Source organism: Tenrec ecaudatus, chromosome 10 (assembly GCF_050624435.1).
Source record: "Tenrec ecaudatus isolate mTenEca1 chromosome 10, mTenEca1.hap1, whole genome shotgun sequence".
In the NCBI taxonomy this organism is placed as follows: domain Eukaryota; kingdom Metazoa; phylum Chordata; class Mammalia; order Afrosoricida; family Tenrecidae; genus Tenrec; species Tenrec ecaudatus.
The window spans coordinates 103,522,311-103,547,944 of NC_134539.1; the positions used below are offsets into that span (position 1 = coordinate 103,522,311).

General features: G+C 49.7%; 1 protein-coding gene across 1 annotated transcript in view; it reads left to right on the top strand.

Annotated features, from left to right (window-relative positions):
- Positions 1-23,928, top strand: part of LOC142459476 (heparan sulfate glucosamine 3-O-sulfotransferase 3B1) — a 50,964-nt gene extending 27,036 nt beyond the window's left edge. The window contains exon 2 of the mRNA XM_075561086.1: positions 20,102-23,928. Coding sequence (XP_075417201.1) covers positions 20,102-20,720 — 619 coding nt within the window. The 3' untranslated portion in view covers positions 20,721-23,928. The remainder of the gene's footprint in view (positions 1-20,101) is intronic.
- The last annotated feature ends 1,706 nt before the right edge of the window (positions 23,929-25,634 follow it).

A 25,634-nucleotide genomic window follows, 5' to 3' on the forward strand; every position in this document is an offset into this window, starting at 1 on the left:
ACCCACCAGGGCAGTTCTCCCTTGCCTTATCGGGTTGCTGTGAGTCAGAATCGAGCTGATAGCAAGCAGCGAGTTTGAGTGGCTTGTTTTTGATGTTTTTCCAAAAAGCCACGTAGATCCATTATTACACCAGCTCGTCATTTCAATGCTTAACCAACTGGAAGCACGGATCACCTTTGTCAGCAGCTCCGACGAAGCACTTGGAATGGTTAGCATGGCTCCTCGGGTCTAATGTGATGCCAGCCTCACATGCATGCCGACGCTGCCCTTCACACTGACCTCCTGGCACAAACCAGCTCAGCCAAGCTCGGGGGTTAGCAGACCAGTTAACTGGTTAGTAGACCAGTTAGGTTAGTAACCAGTGCCTGCACGAGAGCATTGGGGCTATGTCAACTGCTGTGCCCTGCATCCCTGGATGGGTCTCCTGGGTCTGTGAACCGAATGAAGTTGTATACAGAGATCAGTGCATGTACCTTTCTGGTACGTCTTAGTTTCCTGCTGCTGCTGTAAAAATACTGCAAGTGGGAACAGAAAGATGTTTTCTCACAGTCTAGGAAGCGGGAAATCCAAATCCAGGGTGCTGGCTCTACGTGAAGTCCCCCCTCTGCCTGCACAGAGAGAAGACCCTAGTCCCTCAGCAGTCCTCGATTCCTTGTCAGTCCTCACTTGGCACCCGCCTTCCTCATTTCCCCTTGCTAGTCTGTGTGTGATGAGCTCCTCATGATGTTGGGGCAAAGTTCCTAAGCTCCAAGGTTAAAGGTTCAAACCTACGAACTGCTCTGAGGTTAAAGGAGGCTGTGTGCTCATGTAATAATTTATAGATCAGAACCCTATGATCAGGCTGCTATGAGTCACAATCTACTGCCAGTGGGTTTTGATTATTAAGAAGATAGGATTATATTAAGGGCACACCCACAATGAAATGGTCTCATTAGCATAGCTGAGAAAACTTAATTTCCAGAGAACATCTCAGTCACACACTCGCTGCCATGGAGTCGAATCGTTATGATTCATCATGATCATGTAGGACAGGGTAGAACTTGTGGGTTTCCAAGCCGAACTCCTTCCAGGAGTAGAAAGCCTTGTCTTTCTCCTGTGGAAGGACTGGTGTCTCGAACTGCTGACCATGCAGTTAGCAGCCCAGCAGGTAACCCACTCCGCCACCAGGGCTCCTCTCCAGAGCCGTAGGCGGTAGGATTCCAGCACATAATTTGGGGCATACCATGTATGTGACAGTACATTTGTGCATTTAGGGGCACGGAAGGTACACCCCCACTTCTCCAGCCCCTTGTAACGGCTCACAACTGAAGAACCCTGCTCTCTGGAGAACATTCAATGGGACTCACAGGTCTTCTTTGGCAGGGGGAAAGGGCGACATTCTGTTGGGATCTTTTGACAAGCCCATTTCTGTTTGGAACCAACAGCGAGCCCTCCATTTGTCCTGGGGGCTCTCTGACAAGTCAATCTAGGTGCAGTTAGCAAGCTCAGGCAAACTTGGCCCTCAGAGCTTGATTAATTTCACAAACGTGCTAACGAGGGCCAGGAGCGAGCATCTCTTGTTCTCTCCTGGCCGGTGTTTGCTTATGGGTTTACTGCTGTGTGTGCCCAGCCCGGCACCGGGAAATGGATTCCTTTGGGAAAGTAGGAGCTTAAAGGCCTTTCTTTGCATTTGTCAGGGGATGGCGAACACGGCAGAGATTTGCTGAGAGGCAGCCGTACTGTGATGTCCAGTCTCTGGTTGGATTGCCCCACGGAGCTGACCTTCCTTCATGGACCCAGAGAATGATTTATAACCCCGTCTCTCAACTTTCAGTCTGTTTTCGCAGGAGGACCAAAAACCGAAACGCACTGCGCTCAGGTCCCACAGAGTAGCTCTTTACAGGAATAGAAAGCCCAGTCTCTCTCCCGCAGAGAGAGAGTTTGTTTCGAACTGCTGACCTTGTAGTTAGCAACCCAGTGCTTAACCACAGGACCACCAGGGCTTCCACAGGGGGACTGGAAAGCCTAACGCCTCCAGTTTCTGGGGCGAACACAAACTCTGTGGCTGCAGAGCGGATGTGTGGGGAGCAGCTACGTAAGTGGGGCGATGGATTCCAAACACCTTGGTCTCGCGCCCTCTAGCTTGCTTAAGAAACCAGAGGTTCCTTGTGATCTTACTTTTCTTTTCCATTCCCACTGCTTCGCCCATGGAGTCTGGGGTGGTCAATGGTCAGAAAGAACTCAATGGAGGTTGAATATGTAGAGACTCAAAATGGATTAGGGTTCCCCCTTTAAACCACAGCCGTCTGCACACCCAGCGCTCGTCGCAGCCTGAGTACACCGTCTATCCCCCTTTCACGCCACTTGCTCCCTACATTCGATGTGGCTTCTCCTTGCCTCGGCACTGAAACTTACACGACGTCGGATATTTGTCCAGTTCTCCTTCATCCCTGCAAACTCCGAGTGCTACAGGAGACACCTATCTTGTCTCGGTGCCAATGAAACACGGTTCAGTCCTCAGCTCCCTCAGGGATGGACTCAGCAGCTGGGTAGATTTTGTGATAACCTTGTGTGGTCTGCAGGGCGAGTGTTGAGGTGGTCGCCAGGAGAGGGCAGTAAGGACTGTGGACACGTTCTGAAGCAGGGCCCGGGGGTGGTCAGAAAGGGCTTCCTTTACAGGAGCTCATCTGGTTTACTCTCTGTATTCATTTCTTATCCCTGGTGGGGCTCTTGGGTAAGTCTTGGACTGCTAATGTGAGATCAGAGGCTCAAACCCACCTGCTGCTCCATGGCAGAAAGTCGAGATTCTCTGCTTCTGTAAGAGAAATTACAGAAGCCCTCTGTCAGCCTCCGGGGAAGTGGCTTGCCATCTGGTTGGGGTTATTCATTTCCCAGGACGGTGGTAGCAACGTGCCACGGTGTGGTGGCTTAGAACAGCAGACAGCCATATGCTTCTGGGAGATGCAAGTCCAGGTTTAGGCTGTTGCCAGGCCATTTCCCCAAAGGCTCTAGAGCAGTGGTTCTCAACCACCCTAATGCCGAGACCCTTTAATAACGTTCCTCATATTGTGGTGACTGCCCCCAACCATAAAATTATTTTCATTGCTACTTCATCACTGTCATTTTGCTGCTGTTATGAATCAGGTGACCCCTGTGAAAGTGTCGTTTGAGGGTGACAACCCACAGGTTGAGAACCACTGCTCTAAAGGAAGATCTTGCCTGGTTTCTTCCAGTTTCTGGCATCAAAAACTCCAAAATCACTGCCACTGAGTTGGTTGTGACTCATAGCAACCCTGTGTTGTTGGTAAGTGCCGCGTGTCAATTCCGACGCATAGCCACCCGACGGTGGGCCAGCTCACTCGTGATGTGTTGCAGTACAGCTCCCATCCCTGCCTCTTTCGTCATCTGGCTGTCTTCCTCCTGTGTTCTCTCTCTTCTCTTCTTGTGAGGATGCCTGTCATCCTAGGTTAGGGACCACCTATGTGTTCTAGTCTAAGGAGTCCTGGTGGCACTGAGGGTGAGATGGGGGCTGCTACCTGCTAGGTGAGTCATTGAAACATACCAGCCACTTCCTGGGCGAATGAAGAGTTTGCCTGCTCCCAGCAAGACTCCCTTTCTTGAGAACCCCACGAAGGTCACTATGAATTGGAATGGATTGGATGGCAGTGGGTTTGGCTTGGGTTTATTCCAGTATGCAAGAGCCCGGTAGTGAGTTTGGTTTGGTTTCATCTATGAGTGGCCTTTCTGACTGAGATTTCTCTTCCATGAAAACCAGTAAGCCCCTTAAGGGCAAGAATGATCCCCTCTCCCCTGTGTCACCCATAAAAACAAGACATCATTGCCATCTCACTGATTTCATGATCATCCTTGCTAAATATTACATTTCTAATCTGACTTCCTTGTAGAGGCACGTGTGGGATCTCAACCTACTATCACTTCATGAGTGCCTGGGAATGCAAACTAAGTTTAAAAATAATTAGAGCAAAATAGTAAGTAAAATAATAATTAACATAAATCTGCTAATTAGAGCCAATTTTCTCATTGTTATTAACTGCAACCATTTATTAGTGTGAACAGAGAAGGCAGGGTTTATTACTGGCCACCGGAAGTAGGGCATCCAAAGTTTAATAGAAAGATGGGCTCACGACTGTCTGTCTTCCAGGTGAAATAAAGACCACTAATCGTGTGCCGTGCCCCTTCTCTGCTTTTGCTGAGCATTCAAGTTCAAGACCTTCTTTATGAGTATGGCCTCTTAATGTAATTGTGTCACTTAGCGTAATGGGTACAATGATACATAAACGTTGCTCCAGAATTAACTTCCCAAGGCATTGGGATATTGAGATCACCACCCATTTTAAAATTTGACCCATGTGCTAATTTATTACTCCTGATTGCCCCCAATTCTCTTTACCTATTGGCATTGTGACTCCCCCCCCACCCCAGTCATTCGCTTTAAGCATTGCTAGTTCTAGTCCCTTCATTCATTTGTTTCTTGACTCTTTCAACATAGCCACCCCCTGTTCCCACCCCTCAATGCTTCCTGGGCCTGGCAGTTGGATGCTCCACTTGGATCTCTGGGGAAGATAAAATCTAAAAGTCACAGTCCAAACAAGCACCAAACAAAGCGTGCAAGGCAATAGGATTTAACCAAACATTTGTTCTTAGAAATTGTCGCTATGCTTAAAAATAGTTAGAGGGTTAGTTTTTCCCAGGGCAGGGTAAAAGGCTAATCTCACTGGTAATTCTTAGCAGCTCTCTCACTGACCATTTAGCTATTTGATCTCGTGGGGACTTACGGTTTTGTTCCTGTGGGAGGTGGGAGTGGAGGAAGCTGTGTCTAAATCACAGGATAGTTGCTGGAGATTTTATTATTTTAAGATTTTAACCGTCAGACAACAGTACCAGCCAAGTTCTCATGGAGTGTAACAAATCCTGATGTTTTTCCACGGCCTTCGAGTCAGTTCTGACTCAGGGGGACCCCACAACAGAAGGAAAGATTTTCCCTGTCCCGTACCATCCTTGAGTCCATGGTTGACACCACCGTGTATTTTCACTGTCTTTCAACATCTTCCAGCACTGTATCAGGCAATATTCTACTCTGATCTTTGGGGTGTCATGGCTGATTTTCAGAAGTAAATCACCAAGGCTTTCTACCCAATCTGTCTGAGTCTGGAAGCCCCATTGAAGCCTGTCCCCCCTGAATGACCCTGCTGATAATCATCTGCTGAGCAGTAATGGAGCTTTTAGACAAACCGATTGAGCAAGACAATGACATGCAGAGAATTTGGGGAAATTTGGCTTACGACATCTCCTGCTGAAAACTGACTCAGGGAAACTTCCATATCCCATGAGCCAAGCATTCTAAAACTGGTGGAAGAAAGGGGGTGCTCATTGATGGTTTCCATGGGCCCTGGTCTGTCCACTGTCCTTTTCTTGAGCCACCTCTTGGCCAGCTTCAAGCACACAGACAAACCTGCCCTGAAGAAGCCTGCCTGAGGGCGATCAGGATACACGGAAAGAAGTTGCAGTTTTTCCCTTGTTGGCAGTTTTTTCTAAGTTTATTCACCCCCTGGGATGGTGGAAGAGGCCTTCTAGTTTTCTCCCAAATACTCCCCAACTAAGGGATGTATATTTGTACACATTTCCCCTTCATTTTAGCTTAAGTTAGTGTCTCCAGGTTGCTTAACCGGCTGACTTTATATGTGTGCGGTTTCTGTTGCTAACTGTAAACAGCGTCTGTTTGTTGAGTGGAAAGGAAGCAGAGAGCTGGGTGGAGCTATTGCCTCACACTCGAGTTCAGAGTTGCCTGGGACTTCTCTGGCCCCCAGCTGCTGACTGTTCCCACAGTTGTTCTTATTGTCGTGAGCTGCTGCCAAGTTGGCCATGATGCATCACCGGATGACAGAATGAAGCACTGCTCGGTCCCATGTCCTCGGCACAACTGGATTCAGATCAGGCTGCTAGTGGTCTTAACTGTCTACTGTTTTGAGAGTTAAAACAAGTGATTTTAACTGTTTTCTGGAAGCCTACCAGGAACTTCTTCTGGTCCTCCTTGTCATGGAAGGCTGCTGGAATCTTCTCAGGGTCATAGCAGGCCTCCTCTGACAGAGGCTTTGGCCTGGGAATTGAACCTGGATCTCCAGCATCCCAAACTCAAGCTCTCTGCCATTGAGTCAAACGTGACTCATAGGGACCCTGTAGGACATGGTGGAACTGTCCCATGGAGTTTCTAAGACCAACCCTTTCCGAGAGTAGAGAGCCCGTCTTTCTCCTGCAGAGGATCTGTAGGGTGGAAGGTGGTGATTCTATCCTGAGCCAGCAACGCCCCTAACCCAGTGATTTTTGGAGAAGGCAAAAGATACTATGAAGTTGTCGGTATGTAGATCTGGGTCCAGATGTTGGGGAGTTCCTTTTCACTTGCTTCCCCTACACTGAGCATGGTTGGCTGTGGCATGAGCCCTATGGTCTGTCATGAGGAAGGACAGGAGAAAGGCAAAAACTAGAGACGGAAGGAGGAAGCCAGGCAAGGCCCTGCACAAGAATGCCGTGTTTGTAGCAAAAGCTGCCTGCCTTCTCGCTGCCCTGGCTGGATGTGCCATCTCAGTTCAGGGGGTTCAACCCTAGGAGGAGCCCAGTGTTTGGTTGTCTCTATCATCCTGCTGGGAACCAAAAAGCCCAAGGAAAAGGGATCCTGCCCAAGCCAAGTAAAGACTTACAGGGAATGCAGACCCTGTCACATATTTTTTAACATGATCCTTTTGATCTCAAGAGCTGATGAACTGATGTGGAGTGGAGGGGAGGTGGGGCGGAAAGGGGGGACCAATTACAAGGATCATCCTATAACCTTTCTGGGAGATGGACAACAGAAAAGTGGGTGAAGGGAGACGTCAGACAGTGTAAGTTAGGAATAAATAATCATTTATAAATTATCAAGGGTTCATGAGGGAAGGGGGAGCAGAGAGGGAGGGGGAAAATGAAGAGCTGATACCAAGGGCTCAAGCAGAAAGCAAATGTTTTGAGAATGATGATGGCGACAAATGCACAAATGTGCTTGACACAATGGATGGATGGATGGATTGTGATAAGAGTTGTATGAGCCCCCAATAAAATGATTAAAAGGAGAAAAAAAAGAATTGACGTGGTGAGTCTTTCTCCTTAGCAGTTCCCTCTCATCGACAGCCACACACTAAAGGAGAAGGGAAAAGGATAGGCGTGTGCTTCGAATCCCCAGTTAGTACCGCTGGTTAACATGCTCTGTTATGGCCTCGTGGCTATGTGGTCAGGAGTTCAGAACCACCAGCCGCTCCAGAGGAGAAAGATGAGGCTTTCAATTCCTGTAAAGCGTCGCAGCTTCAGAAACTCATAGGGATGGTTCTCCCCTGTCCTACAGGGTTGCTGTGAGTCAGAATTGACTTCATGACACTTTAGTGGAGTTTTCGTTATTGTGTCGAGGTTGACATCCACCCAGAGGTGCCTTGGAAGAAAGGCGATCTACATCAGCCACTGAAACCCAATGTAGACCATTACACACACACACACACACACACACACACACACACACACACACACACACACACACACACAAGGCATCAGGAGTCAGAGTCTGGTAATTGGTTTGGGCTTATGAGTGTGATTAATCTCACCTCACAGTTAAAGTAGAGTTTTGCAATTCTTATAACTTAATCATCTATAAACTGCAGTTGACTCTCCTCCAAATTCTTTTCTTAAAAAGTAAAATACAATAGGCAGGACAAATGTTTCCCATTTTACAAATGAGGTAAGAGAGCATGAAGATGTTAGGTAAGTTAACGGAGGCCATACAGCCTGACCTTGAACTCCGGTTTTCCTTTTACTAATCAGGCTGTCTTAGAACGAGTGGGTTTTTAGTTTGGGGAACACTTGCCATTGACCTCAATTTGAACTGCTCCTCCTAGAGAGAAGGTGTTTCCTATACCAACCTCCTGAGGGGCATTTTAAAAAAATCATTTTATTGTGGGCTCTTACAGGACCTTGTCTTTCTTTCTCCCGAGGAGCGACTGTTGGTTTTGAACTGCTGACCTTGCAGTTAGCAGTCCAAAGGTTGACCAGTACACCACCAGGACTCCTTTGGTTCTATGTGGTAGTTGCTGTAGGGAAAGTTGATTCTGACTCACAGCATCTCCATGTGTTAAGGTAGAAGGCAATGCTGCTTGGGTAGAATTGAACCGCTAATCTTTGGGTTAGCAGGTGAGTGTTTAACCATTTGTGCCAATCAGGGTTCCTTTGATACATTCAATCATCAAATGTTTGTGTAGACTCTACTTAACCCCTGCCAAGTGGTTACCTGTTGGGCTGTGATCTGAAAGGTCACCAGTTTGAAACCACCAGCTGCTGCTCAGAATAAAGATGGGGCTTTCGACTCCTGTAAAGAATTAGTCACGGAAACACACAGGGGCAGGTCTCCCGTCCTATAGGGTTGCTGTGAGTTGGAATGGACTCAATGGCAACAAGGTTAATGTATACCTTTAACAGGTCCTAGCAGTGCAATGTGTTAAGCATTGGGTTCTACCAAGAGGTTGGTAGTTCAAACCCCTCAGTGCCCTAAACCAGAATGCTGGTAACGGTGGTAGCAGCCTCAACCACCAGGAGGCTATCTGTTTGTCAGCATCTGATGTTCATGATTAGGAGCCCCGGTGGCCCCGTGGGATAAGCACTGGGCTGCTAACTGCAAGGTCAGTGGTTCCAAACTCACCAGACTTTCTGCTGGAGAAAGATGAGGGTGTCTATTCTTGTAAAAATTACAGTCTCAATAAGAGCCGTTCTGCTCTGTCCTACAGAGTCACTTGATGGCAGTGGGTTTGGTTTTAATTTGTACCTTACCCCCCACCCACCTACCCCCGCAGCTTTAAGAGGAGGTGGAATGATGAGGGAGAAGGAGAGAATTTTCAAGCAGAATGAAACCATGTTAATCCATTCTTTAAATTCTGTGCAGGAGCCCTGGTAGCGTAGTGGGTGAAGGGTTGAGGTGCTCACCACAAGGTCAGCAGTTCAAAACCACATGAAGTTTTCAGCAAACATAAGAACAAAGGTGAGAATGTCACAGGGCCGGGCAGGGTTTCCTTCTGTTGAACTTACTATTTGCCTGGCACCTAACAGCAAACAACCAAGATGCCTCAGAAACACATACTTTGCCTTTGGGGTTGCTATGAGTCAGAACTGGATGGCAGGGAAACTGGAATGAGAGCAGTTGAATGACTTGCCTGGAGTCCTGTGTCCCTTCTGCATTTCCAAAACTCAATGCCAAGGGGGGTGCTTGCCCTCAGGGTGTAGGAATGCCAGTCCATTTGCCGCCTTCCCAGTGGGAGAAGGGGAGGAATTTCCCCAACTCTTTGTTGACTGGGGGTGGGTGCAGTGCCTCCCAGGCTCCTGGGTGAAGGTCTGTTTGTAAACACTGGCACTTCAGTTTCCCAGGGCAGCTTTTCTTAGGGTGAGCCTGGGGCCTGCAGGGGGTTCACTGGGCAGAGGAGCCTGTGCAGGATGAAAGCCAGTGTACTGGCTGGGGGCTGGACCTTGGTGGCCAGGGTAGTACAGGCCTGGAGGCCACCCCCTAGGGCCAAAGGCTAGTGGATCCCTAGCCCGTGGACCACTGGACAGCCCATTCTTCGGAGAGAGCGCTTTTTCCAGTGGGCACCTGGAGGCCCCCCCAACTCTCCACACCACTCCCCGCCCCAGCCTTAGCTGGCCTGCTTTTACTTTCTCAAAACTCTGCTTCCCAGGAGAAAAAAAAAATGTACCCCCACCCCCACCCCAGTCACTCTTGCTACTAGTTTTTCAGGAAAGGGGACACTGGTGACTCTGATTTCACATGGTTTGTCCTCCGCCCGGCACACAGTGAGGTCCACTGAACGCGGCCAGGGCCCTAGAGAGCGCGGGCCACAAAAGGCTATTCGCTTTTCATGGAAACCCTCCCGCCGCCGCCCCCCTCCCGGCCCTTTCCAGGATCAGGAACTTGTGCGCTTTGTGAAGCGGGGTCTATAACGGAGGATCCTGCCAAAATGAAAGGGATCTTGAGTTGACCCCGAGGAGTGGGGATGCTCTTTTGCGCCCCACCCCCTTGTGGCATTGAAAGGCTTTTCATTTTCTGAGCAGTATTGAAATGCTAGGACAATGGAGGCCAAATCCTGGCGGTGGGGCTGGGGGCTGGGAGAGGGGCCGACGAGAGAAGGCTGGAGGAGGCCGAGAGGGCTGGGGGAATCCACCCTTTGTTATTTTTCTTCGGTTCTACCCATTACCTTCACAAAAACAGAAAAGGAAAGCCCCTCCCTCCCGCCCCCGAAAAAAAAAAAAAGACCAAACTTTGTCATGAATAATTACATCACATCCGGTGGTTATAGTGGTGGTGGTGGTGGTAGGGTTGTTAAAATCCTAAGCCACTGACTATTTACAATTTCGTTTGAAAAAGTTTAAACTCTCCCCAAGGAGTTCTTTGATATGCAAACCTCTCCCCCAAATGGAGAGAATTATTTATGGAGATGTATCCCTTTGAAGGACTGGGCGCTGCCGGACCTGGCGGCTTCCCTGGAGAGGAAGGAAGCTCCGGTAGAGAGTGATTGAGCTGATAAACTTCTTCCTCCCACCCGCCCGCCCCACACCAAACAACCGGGACCCAAACTCCTCTCTGGAAGGACTTTACCAGTGGCATGACATCACAGTTCTCTTCTCGGGCCCTGGGTCCGCGTCAAGTGTCAAGTCTTCTACAAACAGCCCCTCTCTCATCCCTGGACAGGCCCCTGAGTGTTGGTCTGCTAACCAGGAGGTGGGCGCCTTAAACCCACCAGCTGCTCCGCTGGAGAAAGAGGAGGCGAGGTCCTCCAGGGCCGCCTCCCTGCCCATGATTTGTAACTTCCAGGGCGGTGCGGACGGTTGCTGTTGAGTCCAGTGGCCGTGGCAGTGGGTTTGGTTGGCGGTTCTCAGTCTTGTTCAGGAGCCCTGATTATGCCCTGGTTATGCCCTGTGCGCAGCAGCTAACCACAAGCTCAGCACTTTGGACTCACCAGCTGCTCTGCAGGAAAAGGTGAGGCAGAGTCGGAATTGATTCCATGACCGCAGCTTTTACTTATTCATTATTTGAGGAGGTCTGTTCCTGGGCCTCTCAGCCTTCTGAAGGAGAAGAAAGGGGAGAGGAGAAACTGTAGCTTTCCTTTTGAACCCCTGGTGGAGTTCTGTGGCTTTGACATGTCATGAGGTGGGAGGACTGCAAGGAATTCGGGGTTATAGAATGGGGTGACTAGTTCGGGCTGTTGGTCCTTTGGCCTTCAGGGTCCCCAAGTGGCATACGCGGTTATCTTCCCTCAGCTGCTCACTGAAAGGTTCGGGTCCACCCAGAGAACATCTCTGGGTGCACAACAGGCCTGGAGACCCCTGTTGGGACAAGGGGCCATCGGAAATGCGGTGGAGTTGAGCCACTGCGGTCAGTCCGAGTCCGAGTCAAAATGCAACAGCAACTAGATCGTGGTAACTAGTGGCTAGGCCTGATTTCTAGTACAGAAAATCCAGTCGCCCACATGGCAACAGTGTGGAGAGGATTCTTTCTCTTCTCCCTGGCTTGTCTTTGAGAATGCTCCAGACAGAAAGCCCAAGGACACCCCCCCCCCCCAACCTGCTCCTGCCTCTCACTAGTCTGGCAGCTTTGAAGTTTGTTATTGGAAGTGGTGTCTTCCTCCCCTGCTTCACACACACACACCACATCCCCCCTTATCTAAAAGGCTGCAGCCTCTCCTTCATCGCTTTCAGGGTTGCCTTCCGAGTGAATCTCACCCACCTCTCTGTGACGGGGAGATTGGGGTGACTGGGCCAGTGAATGTACAGCCCACATAAAGCACTGAGCTCCCACTGCTCAGGTCTTCCTGCACTCCCCTCTGTTCCTCCCCCCCCCACCCCCATCCCCCATTTCCTTCCCTAGGAGGGCATTAGGCAGGCTGCACTGCCTAGGACAGGAGCAAATGAGGTAGGGGCTTGCAGCAGCCCCAGTTGTACCAGATGAGGCTGTAGAGACCTGTTCACCAAGTGGTTTCAACAAAATTTCCAGGGCAGAAAGTGTGATATTAACCCTGTGTCATGTTAACCCTTTAAGAATTTTTAAAGTTACATGGTCATAACCTAAACACGCTTAAAATTTTAGGGCACCCCTTGAAGTTTACTGGGATCTCTGTTTTTTTTGTAAATGGCGAACAGACTCAGCTGTTAACAGGCTCAGCTGGAGTTTAGTATCTACCCAGAGGCACCTCAGAAGAAAGGCCTGGTGATCTACGGTGGGAGGGGGCCGGAACCCCACTGTTTAAGGCATCCTTGTACTTCCAAAAGTCAGTCAGGTGAAACCTTGTGGAGCACAATGACACTCCCCCCTCCCCCCCGCCCCGGCAGTGATCAGGAGGGGGTACAGGAGCGGGCAGCCTTTCACCATTGTACATGTGGCCACCATGGAGTGAAGGCTGGCTTGGTGGCAACTCCTCATCAGCCATTTGCAGAAGGGCTTGTCCTGGGGACCACACTTGGAAGAAGAATTGGGGGGAGTGGTAGAGGCGGTGGTCGCACAAATCTATGAATCTCCGAAAATTCACTGGATGACGCGAAGAGTGCTTTTTACCACGTATGGTGGTTACGCTTGGGCCGCGATCCGCTTGGTGCAGTATAACACGGTGTTTGCCATTTCAGTCCTTCTCCCGTATGCAGTTCAGTGGCATTAATTACATTCACCATGTCATGCAACCTTCCCCATCATCCATTTCCAAATTGTTCGGCCAATAGGAAATCCAAACCCAGCCCACTGCTGTGGAGTCAATTCATGCTCCTATTGACCCCACAGGATAGAGTAGTGTTAGACAGGGTTCTCTAGAAAGGCAAAACCAGATTGCTAATAATTAGATATATAACACAAGAAATGAACAGTTAAATTATATACAGATAGATAGCTAACACAAGAAATAAACAGTTAAATTATAAAGCAATACAAATGGCTCAGTACAATTCAAATGTGTTAGATAGTTGTGAGACACTGGCAGTCCTTCAAAGTCTTGAGGGCTGCCAGGTAGTCCTCTGTAGAGAGATTCAGGCTATTCCAGCACAGGCAGCAAATAGCAAGGCAGATCACCAACAGTCAGCCAGGTCACCAACAGTCAGTCCCCAGCTCAAGAGATGTAAATTCCAATTGTGTGGCGAAGCAGGTCTTAAAGGACCTCAAATTACAGCAACACACTCCACAGGTTAGGTGTCCCACAGATAATGTAGCTTGCAAATTGAGGCACAGAACAAGCAAGGTAGCCACACACTGGTCCGATGGTCAAATAGCAAGAGACAAGAAAGGCAAGGCTCGCAGAGCCATTTATGTCTCCGCCCTTCGATTAATCTCACATGTGTTTATCGGCCAGGCTGGCACAATAAACTATCTCAGAGGAGGACTCAGACAATATTTGTCCATTTGAGCCCATTTCACTCAGCATAATACTTTCCAGGTTCATCCATGTCCTGGCATGTATCAGAACCTCATTTCTCTCTATGGTTGAACACTTATATTTATTATATGCATACAAATTTGTTTACTCATTCCTCTGTTGGTGAGCATAAAGCTATGCATTCAATTTTCTGCTTTTAGCAGTAATATATAAGAGCCCCAAGCAGAACGGGGATGCTGTATGCTCTGTTTCACCAAAGACCACAGCAGCCTATGGCAGCAGGTTGCCGGCTCACCTCTCAGCCAACCTCTCTAGTCTGGGGAGAGGAAAGCCAGGCTAAGAGTCCAAGTCAGTTTCACCTTTATTTCTCCTCTTGTGATAGCCACTCAGACCAGTGTTTAAGTCTGGTGGGTAAGGACTCCGGCGGGCTTTTAAGGCTCTGAAGCTTCTCTGGCTTTTTAGAAGTTGGACTTTATTTTTCATATTCATGTGCTCTGTTGGTGGACAATGACACATACGGAGGAACACATATCCTGGGTTCAGTTGCACAGCCTGTTGGAGCCACACAGTGATGGTCTCCCCCAGGAAACCCCCTCGCAGGAGTTCGGAAGAGGAGAATTTCCTTTCATTTTAATCGATGGCACTCGGCAAAAGCAGAAGTCAGAGAATCGGGGCCGAGCGCTGCTCTTCACCTGCATACCCGCCACGCTTCTGCTCGTGACAGATCCGTCAGCAGATGTCTGACGGTGTAAGAACTAGATGCTCCAGTTAGTCTCCTTCCCATGCTGGAGGCATTATACAGGCCTGTGTGAGTTGGAATTGACCGTGAGTTGTAGCCAGTAACTCCAGCCCTTTGGTGCAAGCAACAAATTGTGGATTAGCTGAGTGACTTTCTGTCTGGTTCACTGTGTTTTGCCTTTTCACTGTGGTGGCTTCTGTACCCAGCACACTGTCCCCACCAGGTGCAGAAGGACACCAGTGGAGTCAATTCCCAAACCACACTTTGGGCTCTGGGCCTGCAGACGCCTCAGAATGGTGGTTGTCAGTCCCAGCTGCCCATTAAGGAAATCTATAGCATGTGAGTGGCGGGGCCCCACCTGATTCAGCTAGTCTGGGGTGCAGGGCAGGCTCTAGTCTTGTTCCAAGCAGCCTGGGTGGCCCTCGTGTATACCCAGGGCGGCAACTCACAGCCGTAGGGGTGGTGCCGAGCTTTCTTGAAGATGGACTCAACCCTTTCTGGTGTCCCGGCTCCTCCTCCTGGGTCACTGCTGCTCCCGGGTGCTGACTCATGGCAGGTGGTTTGCCTTCCACCTGGGGGAGCGGAGTTCAGTCATAGCGCCCCTCAGGCACAGCCACCACCCGTTTGTCACGGAGGCTCACATGCTGCTGTGGTGCAGGCTCCACTGAAGCTTCCAGACCAAGATAGACTCAGAAGAAAGACCTGGCAGTCTATTCTGAAAATCAGCCCGTGACTCCACACAGTGGGTCACACAGTCCATGGGACAGGTTATCAGGGGGATGGCGCAGACCTGGGCGCTGTTTAGCCCTGTTGTGCTCACTGGGCGACAGCGAGCAATAACAGGCTTAGACCGGAGATGCTGCTCATCAGCTTCTCATCAGTTTGTCACAGAGGCGGCCCTTCTACCACAAGGGACTGGGGGTGGGGACAGTGTGGCTGAGCTTCTGGGGGTAGGGAGTGAGGGGGCAGGGGGAGGGGAGGTGCTGCAGCGGATGGCAGCGTTCCTGCCCCATAGCTGCAGCTCCAAGTAGGAGAAGGTGAACCAGAGGTTTACAGTTTAAAACTCTGACTCACCTCTGAACAATGACTATCAGCAGCCACCTCATTCTAGCACCGAAATACCCACTTATTCCAATCCCGATCTCTGATAAGAGAGAGACAAATACAAATGTCGGTCTGAGGGCTCTGAGGGAGGGGACCTGGGTGTCTTGGCTCTGTTTCTTAATCCCCTTAATGAGACAGGAGCGAAGGTTCTCTTTCAGCCTCAGTTTCTTCCTCCATCCAATGACGATAGCAATACCTGCTGCAGAGCCTGCTTGGGGGCGCACCAATCAGATAATGCATGTGACAGTGTCCTTGCAAGCTCTAAACACTACATAATTATGAGTTGTGATGATTGGTTTGAGAAACTAGCTTTCATAATGAGTAGACCAATTATCCTGTGTAATGTGTTTGCTCACCAGGCCAGCCTGGGGCTGGGCAGCTGCTGGGGCAGCTGGGGAGGGCACGTGGGGCCCTGATGAGAGTCTTGCCTGAGGTCACCCCCTCATCCTTTCTTCGATCCATGAACCACTGCTGTATCCAGGGAGGCTTCAGAATATGAGCTCAAGAACACCTGGCCAGGCCCAACGACAGGTAGAACATTGCTCTGCCTGGGAAAGTGGACCCACAAGCACATGAAAAGGACTTGGCTCCAGGAAAGTGGCAGAGGTAGGGGAACAGCAGCTCAAGAGGAGGCTTGAGATTTAGTTGTAATGGCCTGGTCTTCCCAATGACTGGATTCCCCACTTGGTGGCTACACACAGGGCTGTCCTGAGAGCCCAGTGTCTGCCAGATGTGTTCTGGCTGCCTAAGGAGAGGGCCCCCATTATCAGTTGTCAATGGGTACAATGTCAGCGTAGAAGTGTCCTCCGCAGGGTTTTCAAGAGCTGCTAGTTTGAAGAGTTTGATTGACATATACTTCATATATCATACAATTTATTCATTCAATCACATTAAGAAGATTTGTGTAATCATCACCACAATCAAGTTCAGAACACTTTCTTCTCCTTCTCATTGCTGCTCACTCCCTACTAGGGCTCATCCTCCCTGGCTAAGTCCCTAGCTCATTAGCAAAGCAGCCGCTGCCTCTACAGAGCTACTTGTTCTGGGTTTCATCTACAGAAAACCATGCAAAATACAAACAGGAAGCAAACAAACAAAAAGCTAATCACAGTGAGCAGGTAGAACACGGGAAAGCCTCAATCTGAAAAGAAAGCAGAAAATGTGAAGAAGGAAATGACTTTAAAATGGCTCAAAGGGAGATCAAATGAGAAGGCACGCACTGGCTGCAGGCCATGATGCCCCCAGCTCGACCCCACCAGCGTCACTTGCTGAGACCTAGACAAAATGAAAAGGTGCATGAATTGAGCCGATATGACCAGGGACCATCGGTAACACCTTTTAAACTATTTTGGCCTTAACACACACACACACACACACACACACACAAATCATCATATCTAGCTGGTGCAAGTTTAATGAGGATTCAAACAAGTAGTAATCACGATGGACGTACATCCTGATTAATAAATTTTAGCTGTCAACGTCATCATCATGAAAGCACATAAAACCAAGAACCAGACTCTGCCATTGAGTGGATTGCCACTCATAGCGACTCTGGGACAGGGTAGAACCGTGCCTTTGGGTTTCTGAGACTGCGGCTCAAGCCACACCTTCCTCCATGCTCAGCATGTGGTAGGACCCAAAGAGATAGCGTGTGTCCTCACTGGCGCATAAACAAGACAGGTCACCTCACGTAATGCTGCATGTTGCTCTCCAATCTGCACGCTTCCATTAACCGGTGGTTAGTGGTTTCTAGTTTATTCCCACCTGGGCACAGGAATAACAAAAGCCCATTTCCTCATGAGTCAAGCTAAATATTTACCTCTCAGCAGGACATTCTAAACTTCCAATGGAAAGCCAGCCCTGATCTACTGAGACCACAACTCCTCTCCTGAGCACATTTATAGAAATGATGATATAAATTGTTTATCACGGAAGCCAGATAAGGCAGTTCTCTGGAGAGAGTGCCTTCTCTCCAGACCCAGCCAGCAGAGACTTACAGGGGGATTATGTCTCCCTCAAAGAAGACTTCCTTGGGGGCCCTGGAGCCACACCAGGCTGGCACTAAACCTGGATTGACCCACTTTGCCTATTAGCCACTTAGATTAGTGTTGGAGCATCATCAGGCTAATGTGCTGATTAGAAAGAGCCCTGGCACTCAACTGAGCTTGCAGTCCATGAGACAGCTGCAACATCGGCTACAGATACATTGCAGGTTTTCTTCCTGTGCTCAACCAGCTGCAGTCAGGCAACCAAGGGGCTCAGACTTGGAATCAAAGCAGTATCACCAAAATCCAGGGCATACCGGCATCCAGAGTTCCTCCAGGCCATAGCAGGAAGTAGGTGTTAGAGTCAGGCTGGCCCCTCAGCCCTGCTGTTCACCAGGTGAGTGACCCTTGATGGTCATGTGCTCTGCTTCCATGTGTTCCGCCACACATTGCCATTGTGCCGTCCTTGTCAGTGAAGCCAATGTGTGCACACAGCTCAGCCGGAGCCTGCTCCCTCGCCGTGCTAGGAGAATGTTCTCCATTATCTTCTGTCGACAGGACTTTGGCATGGCTGTAAGGAAGCACGGTTCACACACTGGGGACTTGTCACTCACTTGGCTCCGCCCCCACAAAAAGAGCAAAGCGGAAGACTTGGCCCCTGAGAGAGGAAATGGAGCAGGATGCTGGATTCTGCTCAGCCTGCCTGGGGTCCAGAAAAGCCTCTGAACCTCGCTGCCTGCCTTTCCTCAACATCCTTAAGGGAAAGCCTAATGGGAGTGCAGTAAACAGCTAAGCTGCTCCTTGTGGAGATGAAAGCACGCAATAAAACATCGCTGCTGCCCAGTCAGTGCCAACTCACGGCAGCCCTCTGTGTGAGAGAGTACAGCTGTGCTCACTAGCTGGGTTTCTAAGACGTAGTTCACCAGGTCTTTCTTCTGAGGTGCCTAGATATACATATTTTCAGTAAGCAGTCCTCCTGGGGACTCCAAAGACACGGGAGAGCCACACTGAACCCACGTCCAAAGGCAAAGCCTTCTCAATCCCAAGAAAGGATTCCCTGAGCTGTGAGCAAATTGTGCTTGACCATTCTGAGGGGTGTGGAGGATGCACAGATGTGTGGGAAATCACTCAAGGAGCCTCATGACTTTCCCTTGTAGGAATCAGAGATGGCAGAATGAATGCCATGGCAATGAGCTTGAGGGAATCCACCTTTGTCCATGGGGGTTCTAGGCACGCCCCTTCTCTGCATTCTTAAGGTAACAAGTGACTGATGGGGTAGAAGCACAAGCGTGGGTTCTCTGTCCTCTAGTCTAGGCAAGTGTTTCTTGAACCTTCTCCATGGAATGTCTGATAGGCTCTGGAAGGGTACAAATGGTTTAAGTGCTTCCTGCTAACTGAAAGGTTGATGGTTCAAGTCTACCTGGCAGTACTTTAGAAGACAAGCCCCATGATCTACTTCTAAAACAAAACAAAAACCCAGCCATTTGAATAAAGCCCAAGTTCAAAGGAGGGAATAAGATCAGAGCTTAAATTGTGAACACCTGGTTTGTAGAAGGCTATGGATGACAGTGGAAGCCCCAAATCCACTTGCAGGGTCCCCACATAAGCCTCTGGTGAGTGCCCGCTGACCACTGTTCAGGGATGTGAATAGCCTTGTTATGAGACAGCATTGCAAAGTCAGCATTGGCAGATGGACCCCAAAACCAAACTCATGGCCATCGAGCCGATGCCAATCCATAGAAACCGGGTAGAACTGGCCCCGTGGCTCTCCAAGACGGTGACTCTCTCTGTACGGGAGCAGAAAGCTCCAGCTTGCTCTCAAGCAGCCCTCTCGGTGCTAGGAAAATGTTCTTAGTCATCTTCTGCAGACAGGCCGTTGGCAAGGCTATAAAGTTCGAATGGCTGCCGCCCTTGCCATGAGAAGCCCAGTGTGTGCCTCCGATGCCAGCAGGGCTGGTGTGGTTTAAATGAATGCTTTGGTAGATCTCATACAAATGCAGTTCTCTTTTTCTTTTCTTGAGTGGACTCCATGACGTTTTTTGAAACCCCTGGGACTGAGTCTCATGTCATTGATGTCTTCTGGGTGTTTGGGTGTCATCTGATTTCTCTTGTTTTTGTTTCGTGTTGTTTCCTGTGGCTCTAACCTGGTTGGCTGCGCTCGGGAGTTATCATGATAAACGTTCTGAGAGATGCTTGCTTCCAGTGTCCAGGCACAGGCTCCCCCGTGTTTGAAGGCAGGCTAGAGAGCACTCATAGGCAAGTGTCCAGGCACTCCGGGTGCTGTGACTTGCGAAGAAAACACACAAGTGCAGGGAAGCAAAACAACGATGTAGTTTGACATCACATGTGTGGGGCCCCTCTGTCAGCAGCGCTCTTTAAAATGTGGGTCCCCTGGGAAATAAGGAAAAGGTAAGACCCACAGCAGCCTCTTGGAGAAACATGTCTTGTTCTGTTGACACCCTGGAGAAAGAGGCCCGCCCATTTCAGGTGGATAGCTCCTGGCCCCGAATGTCGAAGTACCTTTAAGCTCTAAAACGTGGTGTGTGGTTGTGCATGTGTGCACAATTGTCCCCAGTAATAAAGGAGTGCCCTTCCTGCGTGGTACCAATAGTTAATGGGCAGATAATCGAAAGGTTGGTGGTTCTGGTCCACCCAAAGGTGCTTCAGATGAAAGAAAGGCCTGGTGCGCCACACACAACGGGAAAATCTGTCCCTGGAGCACAGGTCTTCCCTGACCCACATGGATTGCCAAGGGCCGGTGTCAACTCACTGGCAACGGTTTTATCGCTAAGAAGTAGAGTGTTGGCATTGGGACGTGTGGCCTTCTCACCTGAGCTTGGTTTGTTCCCCTTTTTGCACAGGGACCTGATGCCCCGGACCCTGGACGGGCAGATCACCATGGAGAAGACGCCCAGCTACTTCGTGACGCGCGAGGCGCCGGCGCGCATCTCGGCCATGTCCAAGGACACCAAGCTCATCGTGGTGGTGCGGGACCCCGTCACCAGAGCCATCTCGGACTACACGCAGACGCTCTCCAAACGGCCGGACATCCCTACGTTCGAGAGCCTGACCTTCCGGAACCGCACGACCGGCCTCATCGACACGTCCTGGAGCGCCATCCAGATCGGCCTGTACGCCAAGCACCTGGAGCACTGGCTGGGACACTTCCCGCTGCGCCAGCTGCTCTTCGTGAGCGGGGAGCGGCTGATCCGGGACCCGGCCGGCGAGCTGGGGCGCGTGCAGGACTTCCTGGGCCTCAAGAGGATCATCACGGACAAGCACTTCTACTTCAACAAGACCAAGGGCTTCCCCTGCCTCAAGAAGGCCGAGGGCAGCAGCAAGCCCCACTGCCTGGGCAAGACCAAGGGCAGGACCCACCCCGAGATTGACCCCGAGGTGGTGCAGCGGCTGCGCGACTTCTACCGGCCCTTCAACCTCAAGTTCTACCAGATGACTGGGCACGACTTTGGCTGGAACTGAGCAAACAGATTCAGGATGTGTAACTTACCACGTGGCTTATATATTGAGAGAGATTATATGTATGTAAAATGTACAGAAATCTATTTTATAGTAATTTATTTTTAGTTCATAAGCAATTAATTCACTAAGCTGCCTAGCCACACTCTTTAGAGAGTTAGCTTCATGATCTGTTAACATTCCAAAGTGGTTAACTCTGACATTTTCTTCTTGGCCTCACAATCGATGGTGCTTCCCCGTCCCTCCTACCCATTCTATTCCACAGGAAGAAAAAGCACAACTCTGAGATTTTTGTTGTTACGGGTATTCGCCTTCTGGTCAGCATCTGGATCCTTCACTTGCCTTCTGCTCCTTGGGCCGTGGGTCTCGGAGTCTTGCTTCCATTGCTCCTCCTGCCCCGTGAACCTTGGCGGAGCTCTGAGCTGCCTCCAAGCAGCTGTGCTTTGCAGGTTGTGGCTCATGTAGCAGGTTCCTCGTTGGTCCCCGGGGCATCTTTCCCAAGGAGGGAGATGCCAAACCACAGAGCTAGGTGTGTGTTCAAGTTCTCTCCGCATGCGGGGAAGGCACTGCATTGGCAGGGACACGGGGATATACCCCTGGGGTGGGGGGCATCCAGCTACATGCCCTTCCACTCTAGCTTCTGAAGGGTGGTCTTCTTCTGCCCATCCTCTGATACATGTATAAGCTGGAAGTGTGTTGTAAATGTGAGCCCCCTCACTTCCAGACCACCGATGTGAGTGCTCGGGTGCTTCGCCTAGTTATTTCTAGATCAGCATTCTCTCTGTGATCTCTTGTTTGCCCAAGAGCCCGCTGTGTTCCATTCTCTGGGAAGACAGTTCTCCTTTGACACACCAAAGAGCGCCACAGGCTCATAGAGTCTCTGGCACAAAGCAAAGGTGCTGGGTGTCAACATCCAAGGGGGTCTGGTGCATCCCTCACCATCAGCATCTCCCACATGCTGCTGGAGAAAGGGCCAGCCTGTGCCGGGCACATCACAATAAGTGACAGCCTCAGTGGGGGAGCAAAACAAATTTTGCCACCATGACAGGTGGGCTGGCAGAAGATGAGCTCAATGGAACTTCATCTGTCTGATATGGGAAGCCCCCTCTGGGAACCCTAGCTCATCTCAGAATGACAACATGGTATGTAGCCAAGAACGAGAAGTGGCCCTTGTGAAGGTGCGTGGGGAAAGCTGGCTCCTTGGTATGTATAAGCCCTTGAGCCTGGCACATGTGAAACAATGCCTTGCGTTAGCCAGTTCCTGGCAGGGGCATTGGCAACAGTGTTATTTCTGGTGCAGAAGGATCTCCTCATACTTCTCTGCTGAGAGACCAATAGGGGGATCGTGGATAATAACTGGCTATTGGCAGTTGATAACAATGCAGCAGTACCATAAACATAATGACATATTCAACCTGTCCTTGGTTTTTAAGCCAGAATGGGTATAAAAAATTTCATTAAAGAATAGGTGGAAAGATATGCATCTTGTCAGAATAGTCGGGTTGTTAGCATTTACAAAGGAACCTTGGAACATTATGCACTTCTTAGTGTAAGACAGTTTCCCAAAGTGAGTGATATTGCCACTCCCCACCAGGGGGTGCTGCAGTGACCTAGGAGGGCTGTAATAGCAGATACCTACACTTTATCCCACATCAGGGATATAGTACAAAAGCTTTTCATTGCCAAGGGATGGTGCTAAGTACACACACACACACACACACACACACACACACGCACAGGGTTGGGGTAGGCCAAGTAAATCTGGGAACCTATGATGTTAGATGAAAAACCAAAACCAAAAGTAATTCATTTTGATAAGTTCATCTGAGATGTCTTGTTGACAAGCTGGCTTGTGTGGCCTCCCAAGTTTTAGTCCAGATCCAGCTAGTTTATGCTGAGCAGCAAAGCTCTCAGGGTGGGGTTCGATTCTGGAGGATCTGCTCCCCCTGCCATGCCCACTTTCTGACCTTGCCCACCACCCGCTGCAGCAGCTCTGGATGAAGAATGACAGAGAAATAAACATGAAGGACAGGGCAGGGCACAAAGCAGTAGGGAAGCCAGGCAAGAGCTGGTCCTTTCCCTCAGCGGCCTGCCCTCCTCCCAAGCTGACAATTTTTGGTGGAGTTGTTTGTTCTTTGACTTTAGTAAAACGGAAACAGGAAATGTTCAGCTAGAGGAAGGATCATTTTAGTCATGAACACTGAATTGGGTCAAAATTCTCTTCTGGGTCAAGTCCTTGAATCCCAACAGCTGTCCATAATTAGCACGGATGGGCTCACACAAATGCCTCTGGGTAATACAAATAATCAAGTATCCTGTCTTCCCTCAGAAGGACCTGCTGGCTGAGTTCTCTCGGACTCGTTCTGAGAGCGCAGTATACGCATCATGTGACAGCAAGTAGAAGCTTCGCTTCTGGAAAGCTCCTGGAGAAGTTATGCAACACCTACAATTGAGCTCTTGGGTTTTTCTCCCCCACCCCCTGTCCTTGTATTCTGAAAAGCCCCCCAGCTTCACATGTTAGCTGCTAGAAGACAAATACCATTTTCCATGTGTTGGCAAGTTTGCCGAGCACTTGTCTCAGCTTACAGGTAATGCCCTGGTACTCATGGTAGCTGTTTATCCCTACCAGGTGTGTTGGGTTCTTCGTGGAAATATCTTTTAAGAATTGGAGGTCTTTATGGTTCCTATTTGTCATGGGTTTCCTTTGAGTTTGTACATTCGTGGGTTAACTTGGTAAGTGGCCCTTAGGAAGGCATTGTAGGTTGAGTGACTTCATAATAAATATTGATGCTGATGACGGAGGAGGAGAATGTCTTCTTCATGGGAGTCCCTTGGAGGGGGGGGTCATTTTTAATCCTTTTGGAGAAACAATTTCCGTTCCTGCCACATTTATCTTTGCCAGAGAGAAAATGGAAGGTTCGAGTAAACTGGAAACACTTGGTGTGGATCCCAAATGTTGGCACAGAAGTCAATGCTGTTTTTCTGTTTAGTTCATCAAGGATGATCCATAAAATGTAAAGGTGTGGTTAGATTTTTTTTATCACTTTCATAACATTAATTTATGACTGAGTTTCATTCAGCAGCCCAGTAATATAAAATACTGTGCAAATCCTAGCAGTGTGTCTTTCTATAACTTGGATGTTAGAATAGCCAATATGTAAAAAAAAATTAAATCAAGTATTTTGTCCTATATCTATAACACAAATTAATTTTACACAGAGAAATGTTTCTAGGAAAATGAAATTCTGGTAATTCATACTATTTCTTTGTATGAACAAATAAAATATATTTTACCAGCTTGTAGGCACTTTTCATTTGTGTATTGCAAATGGACAGGGGGTCGATATTTTAGTAACTAAATGCGCATGCACACACGTTCGCACAAGTCTTTCAGATTTAAAAGGACCCAACCCAGAAACGACTCATCGACTGGTCCATATATATTTGAGGTGGCCTTTTTGTAACCAATTCCCGGCCACATGATTGGGTGGGAGCGGATCCTGTCCCCTGGAAGAGTGGATGCTACTGTCAGCGGCACAGTGCCTTACACAGAGCCGGTGGGCTGCCGTGCACAGCGCCCTTACCACGCAACAGGTGCAATGAATGCGGGCTGCGTGGATTCGGACGCCATTAGCATTTCCCTCCGTCATGTGGAAGTGTTCTCAGGTCAAGCATTCTGAAATCCTTATGATGAGGAAGGCCCTAACAAGACAGTGCTTTTTGGCAGATGCGTCCATGGAAAAACAGAACTAACGGACCTTCCATCCCCGGGCTGTGAAGGCCCTTGGTGTAGTGGTCGCTAGCTGCGGTTGAAGCGATCCCGAGCTGGCCATCACAAATGGCCACATTTGAATGGAATGTTGGGATCCACAGGGGGTTTTCTTTTTAGATACAATAGTTAACTTTGTAATGAAAAACATGCCTGAGCCCATTGCAGGGTATAGTGTGACCCTGTGTAGGGTTTCCGTGAGGGGCTGGTGGGTTTGAACCACCGACCTAGTGGGTGAGTAGCCCAACACCATCCCATAGTGCCAAGCTTCTCATTTCACACATGCAATAGAAGAGTCTTCACCCTGGCAGCAGCCACACACCCACACCGCTTTAAACCAGTTCCCAGGGATGAGCCTCTGCGGGCCAACTACCACCACTGGGAAGGAAGCTGAAATTCTGGAGAAAACAAGTCCCCAGCGCAGGAAGCACTGTCCACCCGAAGGGAATTAAGCACAGTCCCTTGGGGTTAGGGGAAGGCATGCCTTTTGGGGCTCAGGCTGCCCGAGGATGACCAAGGTCAATCGTGCAAGCGCCAAAGTGGGAAGAGACCAGCAGTGGCCATGTCACAAGACTTGTGTTGGCTGAGCCCTTATCAGGAAGGGAAAGGAGTTCTCGACAAGGCCAGCGATCTGGCAGCAAGAAGGGAACCGAGCAAGGCTGTGGAAAACAAGAAGGAGAGCTGGGTCGTGAACATGCCCTTCCGGAACATGCATTTCTCATGAGGTAGAAAGTTCCACGAGCCAGCATCACCTCATGTGACTGCCAGGACTTCCTCTTCAGAAAGGCCTTGCTGTGTAGTGTGTAGGGGTGGTCATCGCTAGGGCACAGGAAGGGAAGGTCGTTGTAGGCAAAGGCCCTGGGAAGGCTTCCTCCCTTGCCTCCTCCACAGTAGGCCTGCTGCATTGGGGGATGGGGGGTGGGGGTGACGGGTGCTCACAAGAAGCTTCTGGACACCCGCTGCTTCTCCTGGCCTCCCCAGCACCAGGCAGTTCTCTGTGGTCCAGCCCTGGCTGCAGGCCCGAGGCCCTCCTAAAGTAGCAGTGTGGTGCTTGTGTTCTCCGTTTGTCACCCCTACCCCTTTCGTGACACCTAGCCTGTTGGTGTGGGCAAGCTCACAGGAGCCTTCCATGCCTCACCGGGACGGGA